This window comes from Phyllostomus discolor, chromosome 2 (genome assembly GCF_004126475.2).
Source record: "Phyllostomus discolor isolate MPI-MPIP mPhyDis1 chromosome 2, mPhyDis1.pri.v3, whole genome shotgun sequence".
Lineage (NCBI taxonomy): Eukaryota > Metazoa > Chordata > Mammalia > Chiroptera > Phyllostomidae > Phyllostomus > Phyllostomus discolor.
Window position 1 is genome coordinate 213,043,442 of NC_040904.2, and position 15,877 is coordinate 213,059,318.

Sequence of the window (15,877 nt, forward strand, 5' to 3'; positions counted from 1 at the left end):
GCTTTAGGTTGTGTGGCTCCTGGTCAGCCAGCGCCTCCCCCTCCCCTATTCAGAAGGGTCTGGATCCCCTTCCTCACCAGTGGGCACTGGATCTTCAATGCTCCAGCCCCTCCAGCCCTCCAGCCTCTCAGCTACCTCCTCCGCCTCCCGCTCCGTCCCCAAGGCCAGCCCGGCCTCTGCAGGACCGTCCTCACCCACGCCCCATACTTCCCGTTCCAGCCCCCTCTTCTTCACCTTATGCGGCCACCTGGTGCCTTTGGCCTAGTGCGGCAGGGGCAGGGAGGGGGGGACGTTTGCAGAGTTGCTCCTTTATTCATCCGCTTTGTGTGCACACAGCACAGACGAGGGCCCCTGGCCAGGGCCCTCCCGAGGAGCTCCCAGGCGCCCGGTGGGCCGCGGTGCAGGCTGGTGCCAGGAGAGCCTGAGGGTGTCGAGGGGGCGAGGAGGGCTCTGGGAACGGGCAGGGTCCGTGAGAGCCCTTGAGGCTGAGGAAGGGCCCTCCTCGCAGAGGGAACAACCTGGACCAAGGCCTAGAGATGGGGAGCACTCCATGGGCCTGCCTGGGTGCAGAACGGGGCAGAGGCAGCCGAGGCAGGAAGGGCCTGGGGTGTGGGGGCGAGTGAGGGGGTGCTCTAGGGCCTCACTCCGGGTCCAGACCAAGTCCTTGGGGGAAGAGGCTGCGCCAGAGCCTCTGATCCAGGGCGAGACCTACGGGCAGGTGGAGCTGTCCTAGAGGTTTTCATAGACCAGGTTAAATTCATCATCGTTCTCGAACCTATGTGGATTTTCCTGGGGGAAACAGAAAAGTGACAAATAATAGGGAAAAGAACAAACTGGCACTAATCCCATTTTCGTCAGAGGCAAACGAACTGACGGCCTCCTGCGCACCTGTGACAGGGACGCCAGCCCCTGCCCCCAGACCCCCCTGGCCAGCCCCTTCTCTCTCTCTCTCGACCCCACCCCGCCCCTGCTCACTGCGCTCCCGCCCCACCGGCCTCGCCTTTCCTGACTCCGTGTCTCCCCGTACGCACGCTCTTTCTTCTGTCTGGGTGGTTCCTTCGACCCCACCCCTTCCCCCCAAACTTCCTACTCACCTGCAGGGCTTGCTCAGCATCCCCAGCAACCCCCCTCTCGGGCCCCCTGCTCTGTGCTTCCCCAGAGCCCACCTCTCAGACAGGCCACAAATGTCTCCGTGCACTTGTTGGGTCGGTGACCCTGTTCCTGCAGCCCCGAGGCTACTGGAGGGCAGGGGCGTGTGCTACCATCCCGGCCAGCACCCTGGGGCCCAGCACAGGGTGGGCACTGCCTGGGATGGCCCGGGCACATGGGTGTCCCAGGATGGGGAAGCCTTGCCTCCAGTCAGGGCCCAGCCCAGGGCGGAGTATAGAAAGGGCTCTGAGAATAGGAGATTCAGCCCACAGTGCCAGCCTGGGCCCCCGGGGTGGGGGAGACCAGGCACCAGCCCCCTCACTTCCCCATGGCTCTTCTAAGGTACTCATGGGCTCCTGTATCCGATTAACAGCCCCTTGTGCTTTATGGGGTCCAGCTCTCAGATGTTACTTGACTTGGAACTCATTTGAATTCAGGGGCACTTGGTTTTGCAGCCAAGTGTCACTCGTCCACTTTACAGATGAGCAAACAGAGGTTTAAAAGAGAATCGCGATGAAGTGAAATGCCGTGGCCGCCAGCACAGTGGTAAGGGAGCCCTGACCAGGCCAGCCCGGGCCGGCACCAGTGGGGACGCCAGCTCCCAACCTGAGCTGACATCGGCCTGGGGGCAGCTGGAAGCCTCACACCCCAGGCCTGATTGGCCACTGCGGACACCACGTGGGCGCCTGGTGGGTCCCACTACAACATTCGATCGTCGTGGTAAACCCGTATGAACTGCCGGGCTCCTCCGTTCACAGACAGGAGACTCGGGCACGGAGGGCAGCTGCTTGGCCAGGGCTGCCCAGCAGCTAAGGGGCAGAGTGCAGGTTCCCACCCCCCAGCGCTGTCGCCGCTAGGCCGGCAGTCTCAGGATGGTGCTCCGAGCCTCAGCCGGGGCTCACGCCTGTGGTCTGGTTTGCCCCCTTGCACAGACGAGGAGAGGGTCCGATGGAGTTAAGGGGGAGCTGGGCCGGCTGCCCGGTGCCCTGCATACCTGAGAGACCAGGCTCCCGCTGGAGGGGGTTCTGCTGGCCCCGGGCTGCATGCAGGCGTAGATTTCGGTCTCCCGGCGCTGCAGGGCCTGCGGGAGAGGGCGTGAGGGTCAGAGCGGGGTGGACAGAGGGGCAGGGCCTGGCCCCGGCAGCCTGCGGGAGCTCAGGAGATGGGCAGACCCTGCAGGCCATGGTCTGTGAGGGGACGCCACGCCACGTCTGGTCACGCTGCCGCACCTGTGAGCAGCCTGGCCAGAGCGCCTCAGGGTGGTGGAAAGACCCGGGGCTTTGAAATCAGACAAGACTAAGTTCCACTCTTGGCTCTGCACCTCAGTTTCCTCATCTGCAAAATGGGAATAATCCTATCTATCCTGCAGGCTCGATGCATGATCCAATGAGATATTGTGGGTGACGGGCCCAGCACAGGGTCTGGAAAATAGCAGGTGCTTCGTAACTGTAGAGTCATCGTCAGGGAAATGGTCATGAAAGAGGCCGGACACCTCCCTCCCCCTTCTGTGGTCACAGCCTGGGCCCCGTGTGGGACCGTCAGGGATGCTGTTGGGTACTGTCAGAGCAGAGCCACCAACAGCCTAAGCGAGAGGCAGGAACTTTTCCTTCCCACGTGTACATGTCACAGGGATGCCAGCTGGTTGCCAAGGAGGTGGTTTCCCTGGCAACAGGCAAGCAGGGGTTGCCGAGGCAGGCTGGAGAGACAGGTGGTGCTCTGAGGCGAGGGAGGGGGAGACGCCGAGGGGAGGAGGGAGGCGCCGAGAGGCAGCGGGGCATGAAAACCCGTGTAATAAACCATTTGGCTCTGGGGAGTCCCTCACTTCAAGGGCACCGCTCACAGTGAGAGCAAGGTGGCCCTGGGGACCAGTTCGAGGGGCCTCGGAGTCGGACAGAGGGTGGGTGGGTCTCGGGAGAGGGGCTTCCCACCTGCCTCCCGGTAGGGAAGGGTGCAGGGTTGCCCCAAGGAGGAGCCCCAGTTCCGGTGGAAGGCAGCTGCCCAGGCCTGCTCTGACCCATCGGGTTGTCACGCTTGCCCAAAGCGCCGGCCATCGCCCACAAGCCTGACACACAGAAGCCCTGAGCCCCTACCCTCTGTCCACGGAGGCCTGGGTCTCCACAGATCTGACCGCCCCTCCAGCCGGACACTTCTGGTCACAGAGAGGAGGGAAGAAAAACCCCCTGCCGACACCCCTGCAGCCGAGCGGGTCCGGGCTCCCGCAGGCGGCTGCCTCTCCCTCGTGTCCGGCTCACATGGGCTGCCTGCTGCACATTACTCCGGAGAGCCCCAAAGATGTCTCAGGTCCCACAGCCCCTCTGTGGGGGAGCCGAGACTGCAACCCAGGCCTTTGGCCCCCAGCTCCTTGTGCTCCCATGAGGCCAGGGACTTTCTGAGCCAGACAAAGGCGCCCTGCCCCAGGACCCTGCGGGCTGCTGGCCCCACACCAGCAGGCGGCCGTGCCCTGGGCAGGAGCAGCTGCAGGGGCTGAGGGCGGGGAGACCTACAGAGGTGCTGTCAATTAGCAGCTGAGCAGCGAAGCCTCTGACAGGTCCTGACCTGCTGGCGGCATTTGCATTCAGGGTGAGACCCGCATCACCAGGCTGTGAAACACAGGGCAACCTCAGAGGCTCTGAACCAGGCCCTGCCGGCCTTCCTAGGTGGTGACGAGGCTGGCTTCCTTCGGGGTGGGCCTGCTGGGATTGGCCCGCCCAGGCCTCTGCAGGGGCAGGGCTGGGCCGGGGCTGAGTCGGGCCTGGGGCTGCACTGTCCTAATAGGGAGGTCAGGCCCTGGAGGGGGCGGGGAGGTTGCAGTTTTCAAAGGGAGGTCAGGAAGCGCCTCCCGGCAAAGGGACCGTCGGGAGCAGAGAGCTGGGGAGCGAGGGAGCAGCCCCAGGGACAGTCACAGAAAGGACACGCTAGAGCAGAGGGCACAGCCAACACTGAGGCCCTGTGGCGGGGCCATGCCTGGGACGTGTGGGGAGCAGCAGGGAGGCCAGTGTGCCTGGAGCTAGTGAGTGACGGGGAGTGACAGTGGGGGGGGGGCATGTGAACAGAGCTCTGGGAGGCCACGGTCAGGGCTGTGACGCTGACTCTGAGCGGGACAGGAACCTCTGAAGGGGGAGGAGACAGGCGACTGTGTTGCTCAGACCCGCCCCTCCCCGGATCAGCACTTACCGGAGGGCCCCCCCCCCCCCGCTGCCGGGCTCTGAAACCTGCCACTACTTGCAACGGAGGCCACATGCCCGACAGGCTGCTCCCAGCAGGTGGTGAGCACGAAGGACACCTGCCCTGGGGGACGCAGGGCTCCTGTACCTTGGAGCTCCCGGTGGCCTCGCCGAACCCTCCCGAGATGGCAGGGTGCTCAGTGCTTCCTCTCCGCCTCCCTCCCCCCCCCCCCCCCAGGACCAGCCCTGCATCGGCCCGTGGCTCTCCTGCTCTGCCCCAGTTTCCGCCCCAGGTGGCTTCTCTGCTGGAACTACTGCGCGCGTAACCCCAGCGGCTGTCTGCTCCTCGGGGGACCCAGACACGCCCGGGGCTCGGAGCAGAGCGGCCGCGATCCGTCCGCGGTTGGACGGATCACTCCGCTGCTGCTGCCGGGTCGGGGACACACTGGGAGGCAGGGAGGGTAACGGGCCGGCTGGTTCGAAACCAATTGCAAGACGCCAGGCAACAAATGGTGGGGGCCCCCTGGAGGGGTGAGAAGGGTCAGGTTCCAGATGTGCTTGGAAACAAGATGTGCTGATGGATCGGACATGAGCAACAGCTTCGACGTTGTTAGCCTGAGCGACAGGAAGCACGGAGCCATCATTCACCACGCGGAGGGGACCGTGGGGAGAGGCACTCCCGCGGGGCGGGGCGGGGGGGGGGGGTGTTGTAAAGAATCGGTTTGGCCGGAGACAGAAGCAGACGGGACACCCAAATGGAGTTGACTCGAGTGATCAGAGATGTCTGGGCTGGAGACACAAATCTGGGGGGCTGCCGGAGTCTGGGTGGTCCCAAAACCTTGAGGCTGAACGAGAGCACCCAGGGAAGGGAGTGAGGGTCAAAAAGAAAGGGTCCCGGAACTGGACCCCAATGTTTAGAGGCCAGGGTTCCAGGGGTCCCTAAGGAGGAGCCAGTGAAGGAGACTGAAGAGGTATGTTTGTGAGTCGGGGGGGGGGCCATCCGGAGAGAGTGGAATGTTCCAGAAGCAAGTGAAGAAACTGTGTCAAGGAGGAGGGAGTTCTCAGTGGTGTCGGATGCCACTCACGCATCAGGGCCGGCGAGGGCCGGGAGCTGCCCGATGGGTGTCGCGGTGCGGAGGTCGGTGCAGCCCTGGAGAAGGGCAGAGCGGGCAGGGAGCCGGCAGCGGGGTGGGAAGGAGAGGCAGAAACCGCGCCGACAGTTCTGAGGCGCTCGGGAGAAAGCGCAGAGCTGCTGGAGGGGCATGGGGCTCAAACAAGGAATTTAAGATGGAAGGTTATGGAGCCAAGGTTCAGTTTGAGTGGCAGAACTCATGAGCAAAAGAACCGGGTTTGAACCCCAGACTGTCTGGCCCACTCCAAATCCATGCTGCTTCGTAGGTAAATTAAATAATTTTTTTCTTTTATTGATTCTACAGAGAGGGGAAGGGAGGGAGAAAGAAAGAGAGCAAAACAGCAATGTGAGAAAGAAGCATTGATCAGTTGCCTCTTACATGCACCCAGACTGGGGACCGAACCCGCAACCCAGGCCTGTGCCCTGATAGGGAATCGAACCAGTGACCTTTCGGTTTATAGGATCATGCCCAACCCGCTGAGCCACATCAGCCAGAGATAATAGGTAAACTGAAAGAAAAAAAATCAGAGAACTATAGTGTTTTATCCCCATGTCTTAACATATCCTGAGCATTTCCCCGCATGAATAAAAAGCAAAAATTGACATAATTAAAAGGAGAATACACAAATCTACCATTACATGGGCAGATTTTAACTCACTTCTCTTAACATTTGTTAGATAAAAAAACAAATAAGGGCACGGGGCGTTTTCACAACATCAATCGGGCCTAATCGACATAAGCGAACACTCAGCTGCCACGCACGGCGCACAACCCCAGTTCTTCCCACCGGCACGCAGAGCGTGCGCTCATCCATCAGGCGAGTCTCCGAAGACTTCAGAGGGTTAGAAGCATACAGACTATATTCTCTGATCACAGAGGAATTAGTGAGAAATAAAAAAACAGGATGATAACTAGAAAATAATTAAACATTTGAAAATTAAGCAAAGCACTTTCAAATAACCCATGGGGTTAGGAGGAAATCTCAATGAAAAATTTAAGCTGAAAGATAATTAAAAATACAACATGTCAAAACTTGGTGGGATACAGCTAAAGCCATACATAAAGGGAAGTTCATAGCTTTAATTGCATAAATTACAAAAGAAGAAAGATTAAAAATCAATAATCTAAGTATCCATCCATGGATGGATAGCAGAGTAGCAGAGAGTAGCAGAAGGAATATTGAAAAATCTTTCCCTAGAGGCTGGGGACAAGACAAGGATGCCTGCTGTCCCCACTCCTATTCCCCGTCATACCAGAGGTCTTGGGCATAGCAATAAAGCAAGAAAAAAAAACAAAATAAAAGGTATGAGAATTAGAAAGAAAGAAATAAAATTTCCATTTTCATAGATGACATAGCTGTGTTCATACATAATCCAAGGAATTTACAGAGAAACTATTAGGATTAATGAATGAATTCAGCACAGTCACTCTCTCTCTATAAAAAGTCAATATACAAAAATCAATCTTGACTTCCAGTCAAGATGGCGGCGTAGGAAGACACGGCTCCCCTCCCTCCTCACACAACCCCAACAAAGTTACAACCAATATAGAACCACCATTGCTCAGAACCGACAGAAATCAAGTTGAATGGATGTCTCGCAACTACGGAATGAAAGAAACCACATCCCTCCAGACGGGTAGGAGAAGAGCAGACATGGAACAGGCTGGTCCCTTACCCACGTGTGGTGGATAAAAACTCAGAAGGGGTATCTCAAGAGCAAGGAGTCCCAGACCCACACCGGGCCTCCCAACCCAGGGTTCCAGTGCGAGGGAGATTAGTCCCCACAATTTCTGGCTGCAAAAACCATTGAGGATTAAGTCAGTGGAAGAAATTTCTGGAACCCCAAGCAGTTCCTCTTAAAGAACCCACACACGGACTCACCTACTCAGACTCACTCCCTCTGGGCTCTGGTGCCAGGGTGGCAGCTTGGGGGGCCCCAGTGGCGTGCAGGCAGAGGCTGAGGTCTCTAGCATCAAGGGAAACAGAGGCCATTGTCCCTTTTCTGGGTCCTCCGCCCACAGATCCGGCAGACTGGTACTGCATCTAAGATTGCATCAACCTGGCTAACACTGTCTGATCCACCTTGAGATACCCAGAGACTCTGCCCTACCCAACTTACTGGCCCACCCACGCTGCTTTTCTATATGAATGGTTGGTCTTGACTCGTGCTGCACAACTTCCTAAGTCCTTTCAAACAAGCAGCAGCCGGCCTCAGTGAGCCCCAGGACCGGAACTAGCAGCCTAGATTCACAGCTTGGCTTGGAATCTCCAAGCATCTCGGAAATCTCCAAGCCCAGCACAAGCAGCAGCCGTCTCAGATTGCTTTATACCTGAAGCAGGGTGGTTCTGGGCAAAACACAGGTGGGGACTGACCTTGGCCTGCACCACCGGGAAACCCCAAGGCCAGTGCACCCAGTGGACAGCAACAGACCACATCAGAGCCCCACCGCCTGCCCCTGCACAGCTGATCCTCCACAGAGGGTGGAGGTTGGTGGTCAGTGGTCTCAGCCAGTTCTTGCAGCTGACTGGCCTGGGTAAATCCCTTCCATTGATTTATCAAAAGCAACCAAGGCTCAACTACAAGAGGAAGACCTACACAGCCCACACAAAGGGTACACCTCGGGTACCCAGCTGGGGTGATCAGGGAGGCTGTGCCACTGGACCCTACTGTGTTAGGTCACACTATCAAGATATGGAGTCAAAGCAGCTCTACCTGACACATAGAAACAAACACAGGGAGGCTGCCAAAATGCGGAGACAAAGAAACATGGCCCAAATGAAAGAACAGACCAAAACTCCAGAAAAAGAGCTACATGAAGTGGAGATAAGCAATCTAGTAGATGCAGAGTTCAAAACACTGGTTATAAGGATGCTCAGGGGACTTAGGGAGGACCTCAGCAGCATAAAAGAATCAGTCAGAAATGAAGGACACACTAATTGAAATAAAGAACAATTTACAAGGAAACAACAGTAGAGTGGATGAAGCCAAGAATCAAATCAATGGTATGGAACCCAAGGAAGCAAAAAACAACCACGTGAAACAAGAAGAAGAAAAGAATGTCCCCCAAAAATGAGGATAGTGTCAGCAGCCTGTGGGGCAACTTTAAGCAACCCCACATTTGCTTCATAGGGGTGCCAGAGGGAGAAGAGGAAGAGCAAGAAGTTAGAAATCTATTTGAAAAACTAATGAAAGAAAACTTCCCTAATTTGGTGAAGGAAATAGACACGCAAGTTCAGGAGAGCCCCCACCAGGATGGACTGAAAGAGGCCCACCCCAAGACACACCATAATTAAAGTGCCAAAGGTTAAAGATAAAGAGGTGGGAGGGAGGGTGTTGACAGGTGAGGGGATTAAGAAGTACAAATAGGTAGTCACTGAATAGCCATGGGGATGTAAAGCACAGCATAGGAAAGGGAGTGGCCAAAGAACTTATATGCGTGACCCGCGGATGTGAACAATGGGGGGGGGATTGCTTGAGGGGGTGGGGGCTGCTGGGTGGAGGGGAGCAAAAATCAGGACAACTGGAATGGCATAATCAATAAAATTTTAAGAAGTCCGCCCTGGCTGGTGTAGCTCAGTGGATTGAGTGCCGGCCTGCAAACCAAAGGCCGGCCTGCAAGCCAGTTTGATTCCCAGTCAGGGCACATGCCTGGGTTTCGGGCCAGGTCCCCTGTAGGGTGTGCGTGCATGCACAAGAGACAACCACACATTAATGTTTCTCTCTCTCTCTTTCTCCCTCCCTTCCTCTCTCTCTACAAATAAATAAATAAATCTTTAAAAATTTAAAAATAAAAATCTTTAAAAAAATCAATCAGTCCTGACTGGTGTGGCTCAGTGCATTGAGTGCCAGCCAGGAGCCGGTGGGTCTCTGGTTCAATTCCCAGTCTAGGGCACATGCCTGGGTTACAGGCCAGGTCCCCAGTGAGGGGCACATGAGAGGCAACCACACATTGATATTTCTATCCCTCTCTTTCTCCCTCCCTTCCCCTCTGTCTAAAAGTAAATAAATAAAATAAAGTCTTTTTAAAAAATCAATCCTATTCCTACATGCCAGCAATAGACAATTGGAAAATTAAATGGAGCCCTGGCCAGTGTGGCTTAGCTGGTTGGAGCATCTTCCTATAAACCGAAAGGTTGTGGGTTCGATTTCTAGTCAGGGCACATGCCTACGTTGTGGGTTCAATCCCTGGTCTAGGGGCCTATGGAAGGCAAACAATTGATGTTTCTCTGTTAGAGAGAGAAACATCAGTCTCTCTCTCTCTCTCTCTTTCCCTTTCCATCTCCCTGCTTCCCTCTCTCCCTCCCTCCCTATCCCCTTCCTCTCTCTTTAAAAGCAAAAAAAAAAAAAAATGTTCTCAGATAAGGATTTTAAAACAAAGGATTTTAAATTTTTTTTTATTTTAAGCTTCATTTTTTAAGTTGTTTTTGTTTTTTGTGTTTTGTTTTTTTAGAGAGAAGGGAAGGGGGGAGAAAGAAAGGGAGAGAAACATCAGTGTGTGGTTGCCTCTCACATGGCCCCCAATGGGGACCTGGCCTGCAATGCAACCCAGGCATGTGCCCTGACTGGGAATCAAACCGGTGACCCTTTGGTTTGCAGCTCACACTCAATCCACTGAGCTCCACCAGCCAGGGCTTTAAAAAAAGATTTTTTAAAGAAATAAAAATGAGGACGACACTTATATCCTAAAACCTTTTGAGGATTAATGAGATAATAGTTAAAAGCCCTATCATGGTGTCTAGCACATAGTAGGTACTCAACAAATGGCTCCCCTGGACAATATCACCCCTGTGGTTAATGTCATTCTCATCTGCTCAGGTCAGTGTCCCAGCTGGTAGGGACCGGCCTCACGGGACAGCAAAGTCTGCGGCCTCCCTTCCCATCTTCCTTCTGGTCTCCGGCCTCTCCAAGCCACCCTGCAACCCCGGGGGGCGCGGGGCCGCTCTCCCACACCCCAGAGACGCCTGACTGAGCCCCCTCGGAGTCCCAACACAGGCGAGAAAGGGGTTCCATGCCCAAGTGAGTCCCTGTCATCAAAAACAAGCTTGTCGGAGTATATTTACTCATGTGCAAAGGTGTTCTTGAGGTGGCGTAACATGAAAAAAATAGCTGTATCGCTTCAGCACAAAAAAAAGTATGTGTGGATGTATGTAGGGGTCTCTCTATGTGTTTTTATTAAAGGCCTAGAAGGTATAGAAGTCAATGTCGCTAGTATTTATCCTGGAAGGGGATAGAATTAGGATAATGGTTATTTTTTTCTTTCTGATATATATATATACGAGAGAGAGCTAATGTGTGCGTGACTGCGTGTGCGTGTGTGTGTGTGTGTGTGGAGAGAGCGAAGTGTTTTATTTAACAGCTGACACCAGAAGTCCTCACGGGAAAGCACCGTGATGAGTGGCGGGGAGGGGAGAGAGAATGTGGGGTTGCCTGGAGCCACGTGGGAGGCTGGGGCAGGTGGGAATTCCCCGGGTGGAGGGCCCGCAGACCCCGAGTGAGCTGGCATCCTTCTGTTTCATTCGGAGCTGTACGCACGGGCCCGTGGGGACGTCCCTTGGCCTTGTCCCCATCTGCCCCCATCCCTAGAAAACAGAGCCACGCTCTGAATGCCCTCTGCGTGGGGTTTTGTAGAGACCGAGGGAGGGCCCAGGCCTCATGTGTGTGATAGGGCGGAGGGGACAGGATCCTAGGGTCGGAGGCAGCCCCAGGACACGCTCCTGGGGAGCCTACAGGGCTCTGCACCCCCCAGGTGTGGGGCTAGGGGCCCAAGCTGGCAGCTCTGGTTCTCACGGAGACCCCAGCTGGCATGGGTGGCATTTATTCCTCGCTTTCTCTGCAATGAGCAAGGTTACTCGTGTAAAACAGATGTAACCGAGCCAGGATGCTCGTCGCCTTCCCAGCCGCCGGGCAGATGGCTACATGCAGAGCAGTGGGCAGCTGGGTTGGGGGCGCACACCCGCCTGGGCACGGACGGGGCTGGGCCTCTGCCCCAGATCATGGTGGAGAAGGCAAGGGCACGTGGAAAAGCGCCCCCACCCGTATCTCCTCTTGACCGATCGTAAGGACACGAAACAATGTCCATATGTGATGAGGAGGGGGCGTGGGAAGAATTAAAAGTCGTTGACGAGCGAAGGGGTTAGGACAGCACCTGACCTTTTCCCCTTTTTGTTGCTGCGATGGCGTTTGTGCAATAAAAACAGGAAGGAGTCGGTGAGCCGGCCCACGGCACCATCTGGTTGGATGAAGGACTTGTCTTTCTTCCTGATAAACCCAGGCCTGCTATCCCTCCTTCCAGAAGTGGAGGGGTGGGCCAACGGGGGGGGGGGGGGGGGGGGGGAACCCAGGGTAGTTCGCATAATCTCGCTCCCCTTCTCTAGAGAGCCCAGCAGGTGGGACTTCTGTCCCCAGTTTACAGATGAGGAACTGAAGGCTCAGAGAGGTCACAGCCGGCGCACGACCACGCCAGGGAACCAGACCTCACGTGGGGCCCGAGAGGCAGGGGCGCGAGGCCCCAGGACTCACCGTGTACAGGGACTCGGCGGCGGCCGGAGGCTGCTCTGCTGTGGCGGTGCTTGCAGCCGGGCCCGGAGCCAGGGCTGGAGACCGGCCCTTCCGGGCTGGGCGTTTGTGTGAACGCTTCATCTGTTTCTGCGAGGAAGCAGCAAGTCAGACGTCAGGGCTGGGGACGAGGGATGCCCCAGCCTCTCCGCCTGCACAGGCCCACGGGGGGAAAGGACAGCAGGCTGTGGTGAGGCCACACAGAAAGTGACCACTCAGCACCTTTCCCCCAGCCTCTCCAGGGAATGGTGCCAAACGCCTCCAGGACCTGAGTCTGACTGCTCCTCCGCCGGGAAAACCCGGCCCTGATAAACCCGGCCCACAGACCCAGGGCTGGACTCAGGGAGGCGGGGGCTGCAGGGCAGTGCTGGTGTGAGACAGGGGTCCCCAGCTACTGTGCAACTGCTGGGGGCGGCGCTGAGCCAGCGCCGGAGGGACCAGGCATGCAGGCCTGCTTTGCCCTCCCTGGCTCTGTGGCCTCCCGCAAGCCCCTGCCCCTCGCAGGGCCTCCGCCGCTTCATCAGGAACCCTCCTCCGCAAAAGTATTGCAAGAATTCAGGGAAGGAAGCAAGGAAGAGCTTAGGTGGCCCTCAGCCGCACTCTCGTCGGGTCCCCTTGGTAGCTTCGTGGCGCCAAGAGATGGATGCGGTCTCTGCCCTCCCAGAGCTCAGGACCTAGGGGGCAGTTGGACGAGGGCCTGGAGCTTTTACCGAATTGTGGGACACTCACTGACCCGCGGGGACAGAGCCTCTGGCACCTGGGGAGAGCATGGACACCTCACCTGGGGGGAAGGGGTGTTTGAGACCTGAGGGCTGAGAAGTTTGTTTGGTCAGAGAGGGAGGAGAGGCGGAGGAGGAGCATGTGCCAACTCCCGAAGGTTCTGAGGAACTTCCAGATGGTCAGCAGAGCCAGAGAGAGGCGGACCTGCCCCGGTGTTGGGGGGGGGCGGGGGGTCAGCACCGCTGTGCACGGGCGCGTGAAGGGAACGAGCAGCGGAACGTCAGGGGGCTTGAGAGGGGGGCGGGGCAGAATCCCAAGCTGGTGTCGGAAAAAGCTCCGGCTGGCTGCTGCCTGCAGCACTAATGGCAGCCCCGGGGGTGGGAAGCCGACGGGCGCAGAGAGAGAGTGGGAGGCGGCACCGCCAGCTCCTTCGGAGGAGGAGGAGGCCCGGGGAGGCCATCCGAGCGCGCCCCCTCGGCGCAGGCACCACACTGCCAAGAGTGGAACAACAGCCTCATCTCTGGGTAGAAGCTAATTAAAAACCCTGGCTGCCTGCCAATCCCCAGCCCATTTACTCGGGATTAGCTCTCGAGAGCTACTTCACTCTCAGGCGGAAGCCGGCGCCACCCCCGGTCGCAGCCGCAAAACGGGGCTGCTCGGTGGCTCGGGAAGGTGGAGCCTCACTGGGTGCCGGGAGGGGCTCTGAGCACTCCACCTGCCTCATCTCACGTCCCCCAATAAACCTGCAAGGCAAGTCCTTGTATTATCTCTGCTCCACGCAGGGGGATGAGAAGGCTCAGAGACGGCCAGCCACTTGCCTGAGGCCACAGAGCCAGGAAGTGGCAGAGGTAGGACTTGAACCCAGGTCTGTCTGATTTACCTGACAGGACCTGGAGTCTCCGCTGTGTTCTTTTATTTGGCGGTGTAGGTCTCACAGACAGTGACACAGGTACCGGCACCCACGTCACACTTTACAGTTTGCAAAGAACTGTGGGACCGGTTCTTATTTCCATTGAACCTGCATCATACCCTGAGGAGGAGGGCATGGAATTCCCACTTAAAAGAGGGGGAAACTGAGGCCGGCCCACCTAGTCAATGACTGCCCTTGATCGAACCCAGATGCCCTGTTCTCAAATCTGGTGCCCCTCCCCTGACCACCTGCTTTGAGGGGTCTGTCACAGGCAGAGGCCTTGGCTCCCCTCCAGACAGCTAGGGGGCCGGTGCCTCTCCCCTGGACATTGCCAAGGCTGGCGGGTGTGAGTCGTGGGCAGGGGCTGCCCTGGCCTCCATGGTGAGCAGGAGCCCGGACTGGCCTCACGGCACTCCTACCGAGACTAGTGGGGCCGCCAGTGAGGGAAGCACCACGGTGGGGTCGTGCGAGGGAGCCCCGAGTCTGCCAGGGGACGGGGCCGGACTTCCCAGGGCTTGCCCATCTCCTGAAGATGGGGGAGGAGCCTGGGAAAGTGTCCCCAGCTGCAGGAACAGCACACAGAGTAGCACGGGGACAGGACTGTGGGACCTGTCAGGGGCACGCAGAAGGACAGGCTGCCAGACAGAAAGTGGTCGATGGACATAAAATCGGGGGCGGGGGCTGCAAGGGCAGGGCCGCAAACAGCGGGATGCCACCGTGCCGTTACTCGGAGAGCTGCCAGGGCAGCGAGTCGGTCAGACTGGGTCAGGTTTGCGTTTTCTAAGGCTCCCTCCGCTGCACAGGTGTGGGTGGACTGAGAGTTGGGAGGGACAGCGAGGGGAGGGGGCGAGAGAGCTCCAGGAGTGGCAGGCCTTCCGGGGCGGGGTGGGGGGGGGGAGCCCGGGGAGGCTGGGCCGGGGCCAGGGTCCCGGGGAACACGGAGGGAGCTTCCTGGAAGAATCAGGTGGGTGTGTTTTGTTACAGGTGCAGGGACGCTCCGCCCCTTGGAGCCCTGTCCCTGGCCAACACCATTCCCTTCTAATGGTGATTCTCAAATGAACACGCCAGTCCGCGTGGCCACCGCGGCCCAGGAAAGCAGCGGAGGCTCCGTGTCCTCCCCTGTGAAATGGGGGTGATGCCGTCGTCCTGCGTCCTGCCTGCCTTGGAGGGGGCCGCCTCTGGCTCCTGTCCACTCGTGCTTCCCAGGAGCACACACTATGCGTCAGTCCCTGCCCCCAAGGGCTCACTCTCGGGTCGGGGGACAGCACTACACACCTAAGCAAGAGCGTGGGGAGCAGAGTGAGAGGGCGGGAGACCCAGATTCCAGGTAAGTGGCAGATGAAGCCTGGGGCCGGGGCAGGGTGGAAGGGACCAGGGGTGGGGTGGGAGGGGCCAGGGACCGGGGAGAAGGGGCTAGATCCTGGACAGCAAAGGCTGAAGAGCTGTGGTTCCTTGCAACTCATAGTGAGCAGTGGTAGCTCAGGCCCAGCCACGGGTAGGGTGAGGGAGGGGCCTGGCGCAAGGAGCCACAGGGAACGCCCCTATCCCAGGACCCCTCCGCAGAAGGCTCCAGGATGTACCCTGTGCGGGGCAAGCAGGCAGCCCCTCGGTCCTCGGGAGCACGCCCAGGGGACCGTGAGGGGTGGCGGGGCAGCGCGGCTGTGCCCGCGTGTGCTGCACCCCTACCTTCTTCCAGAGCAGCAGAGCCGTGCACAGGATGCTCAGGACACTCAGCAGGCCGATGAGGCAAAAGAGCAGGACATTCCGGGGGTCCCTTGAGGGCTCTCGGTAGCCTGTGTCTAGGAGGAGGGCGGGGAAGGAGAGGCACCTGTGACACCCCACACTGCCAACCCCCAGGCCCCCCGATCCCTAGCCTCCTTTTCCCAGAATCCCCCGCCCCGCACCTCCCCCAAGAACCCCCAGACTCCCACCTCTCCTGAGGCGCACACTCTCACGCTCGCCCTGGCCGAGGCCCTTCCTGTGTTTGCCGCCCGGTCCTGGCTCAGGCAAGGCCCACCCCCCGGGCCTCCTAAGTGCCCTGCCGCAGTGAGCAGGCTCCACGGGGGGCTGCCTGCGGGACCCCGGGCAAGTCGTTTCCTCTCCTCTTCTCCGCCCGTGAAACAGTGATCTCGTGGGCGGGCGGGGTGAGGCTGCAGAGGTCGCTCCGTTCTGGGCCCCGCAGGTGCCCGGCCTGCACACGCGGGGGGGGCCTGGGGGGGTGTGAAGGGCACAGCCCAGCCCCTC

General features: G+C 58.3%; 1 protein-coding gene across 1 annotated transcript in view; it reads right to left on the reverse strand.

Annotated features, from left to right (window-relative positions):
* Positions 1-292: 292 nt before the first annotated feature.
* Positions 293-15,877, reverse strand: part of NFAM1 (NFAT activating protein with ITAM motif 1) — a 30,759-nt gene continuing 15,174 nt past the window's right edge. Inside the window, exons 3-6 of the mRNA XM_036019702.1 lie at positions 15,320-15,432; positions 11,968-12,093; positions 2,144-2,230; positions 293-789 (exon numbers count right to left, since the gene is read on the reverse strand). Of these exons, the coding sequence (XP_035875595.1) occupies positions 730-789; positions 2,144-2,230; positions 11,968-12,093; positions 15,320-15,432 (386 nt within the window). The 3' untranslated portion in view covers positions 293-729. The remainder of the gene's footprint in view (positions 790-2,143; positions 2,231-11,967; positions 12,094-15,319; positions 15,433-15,877) is intronic.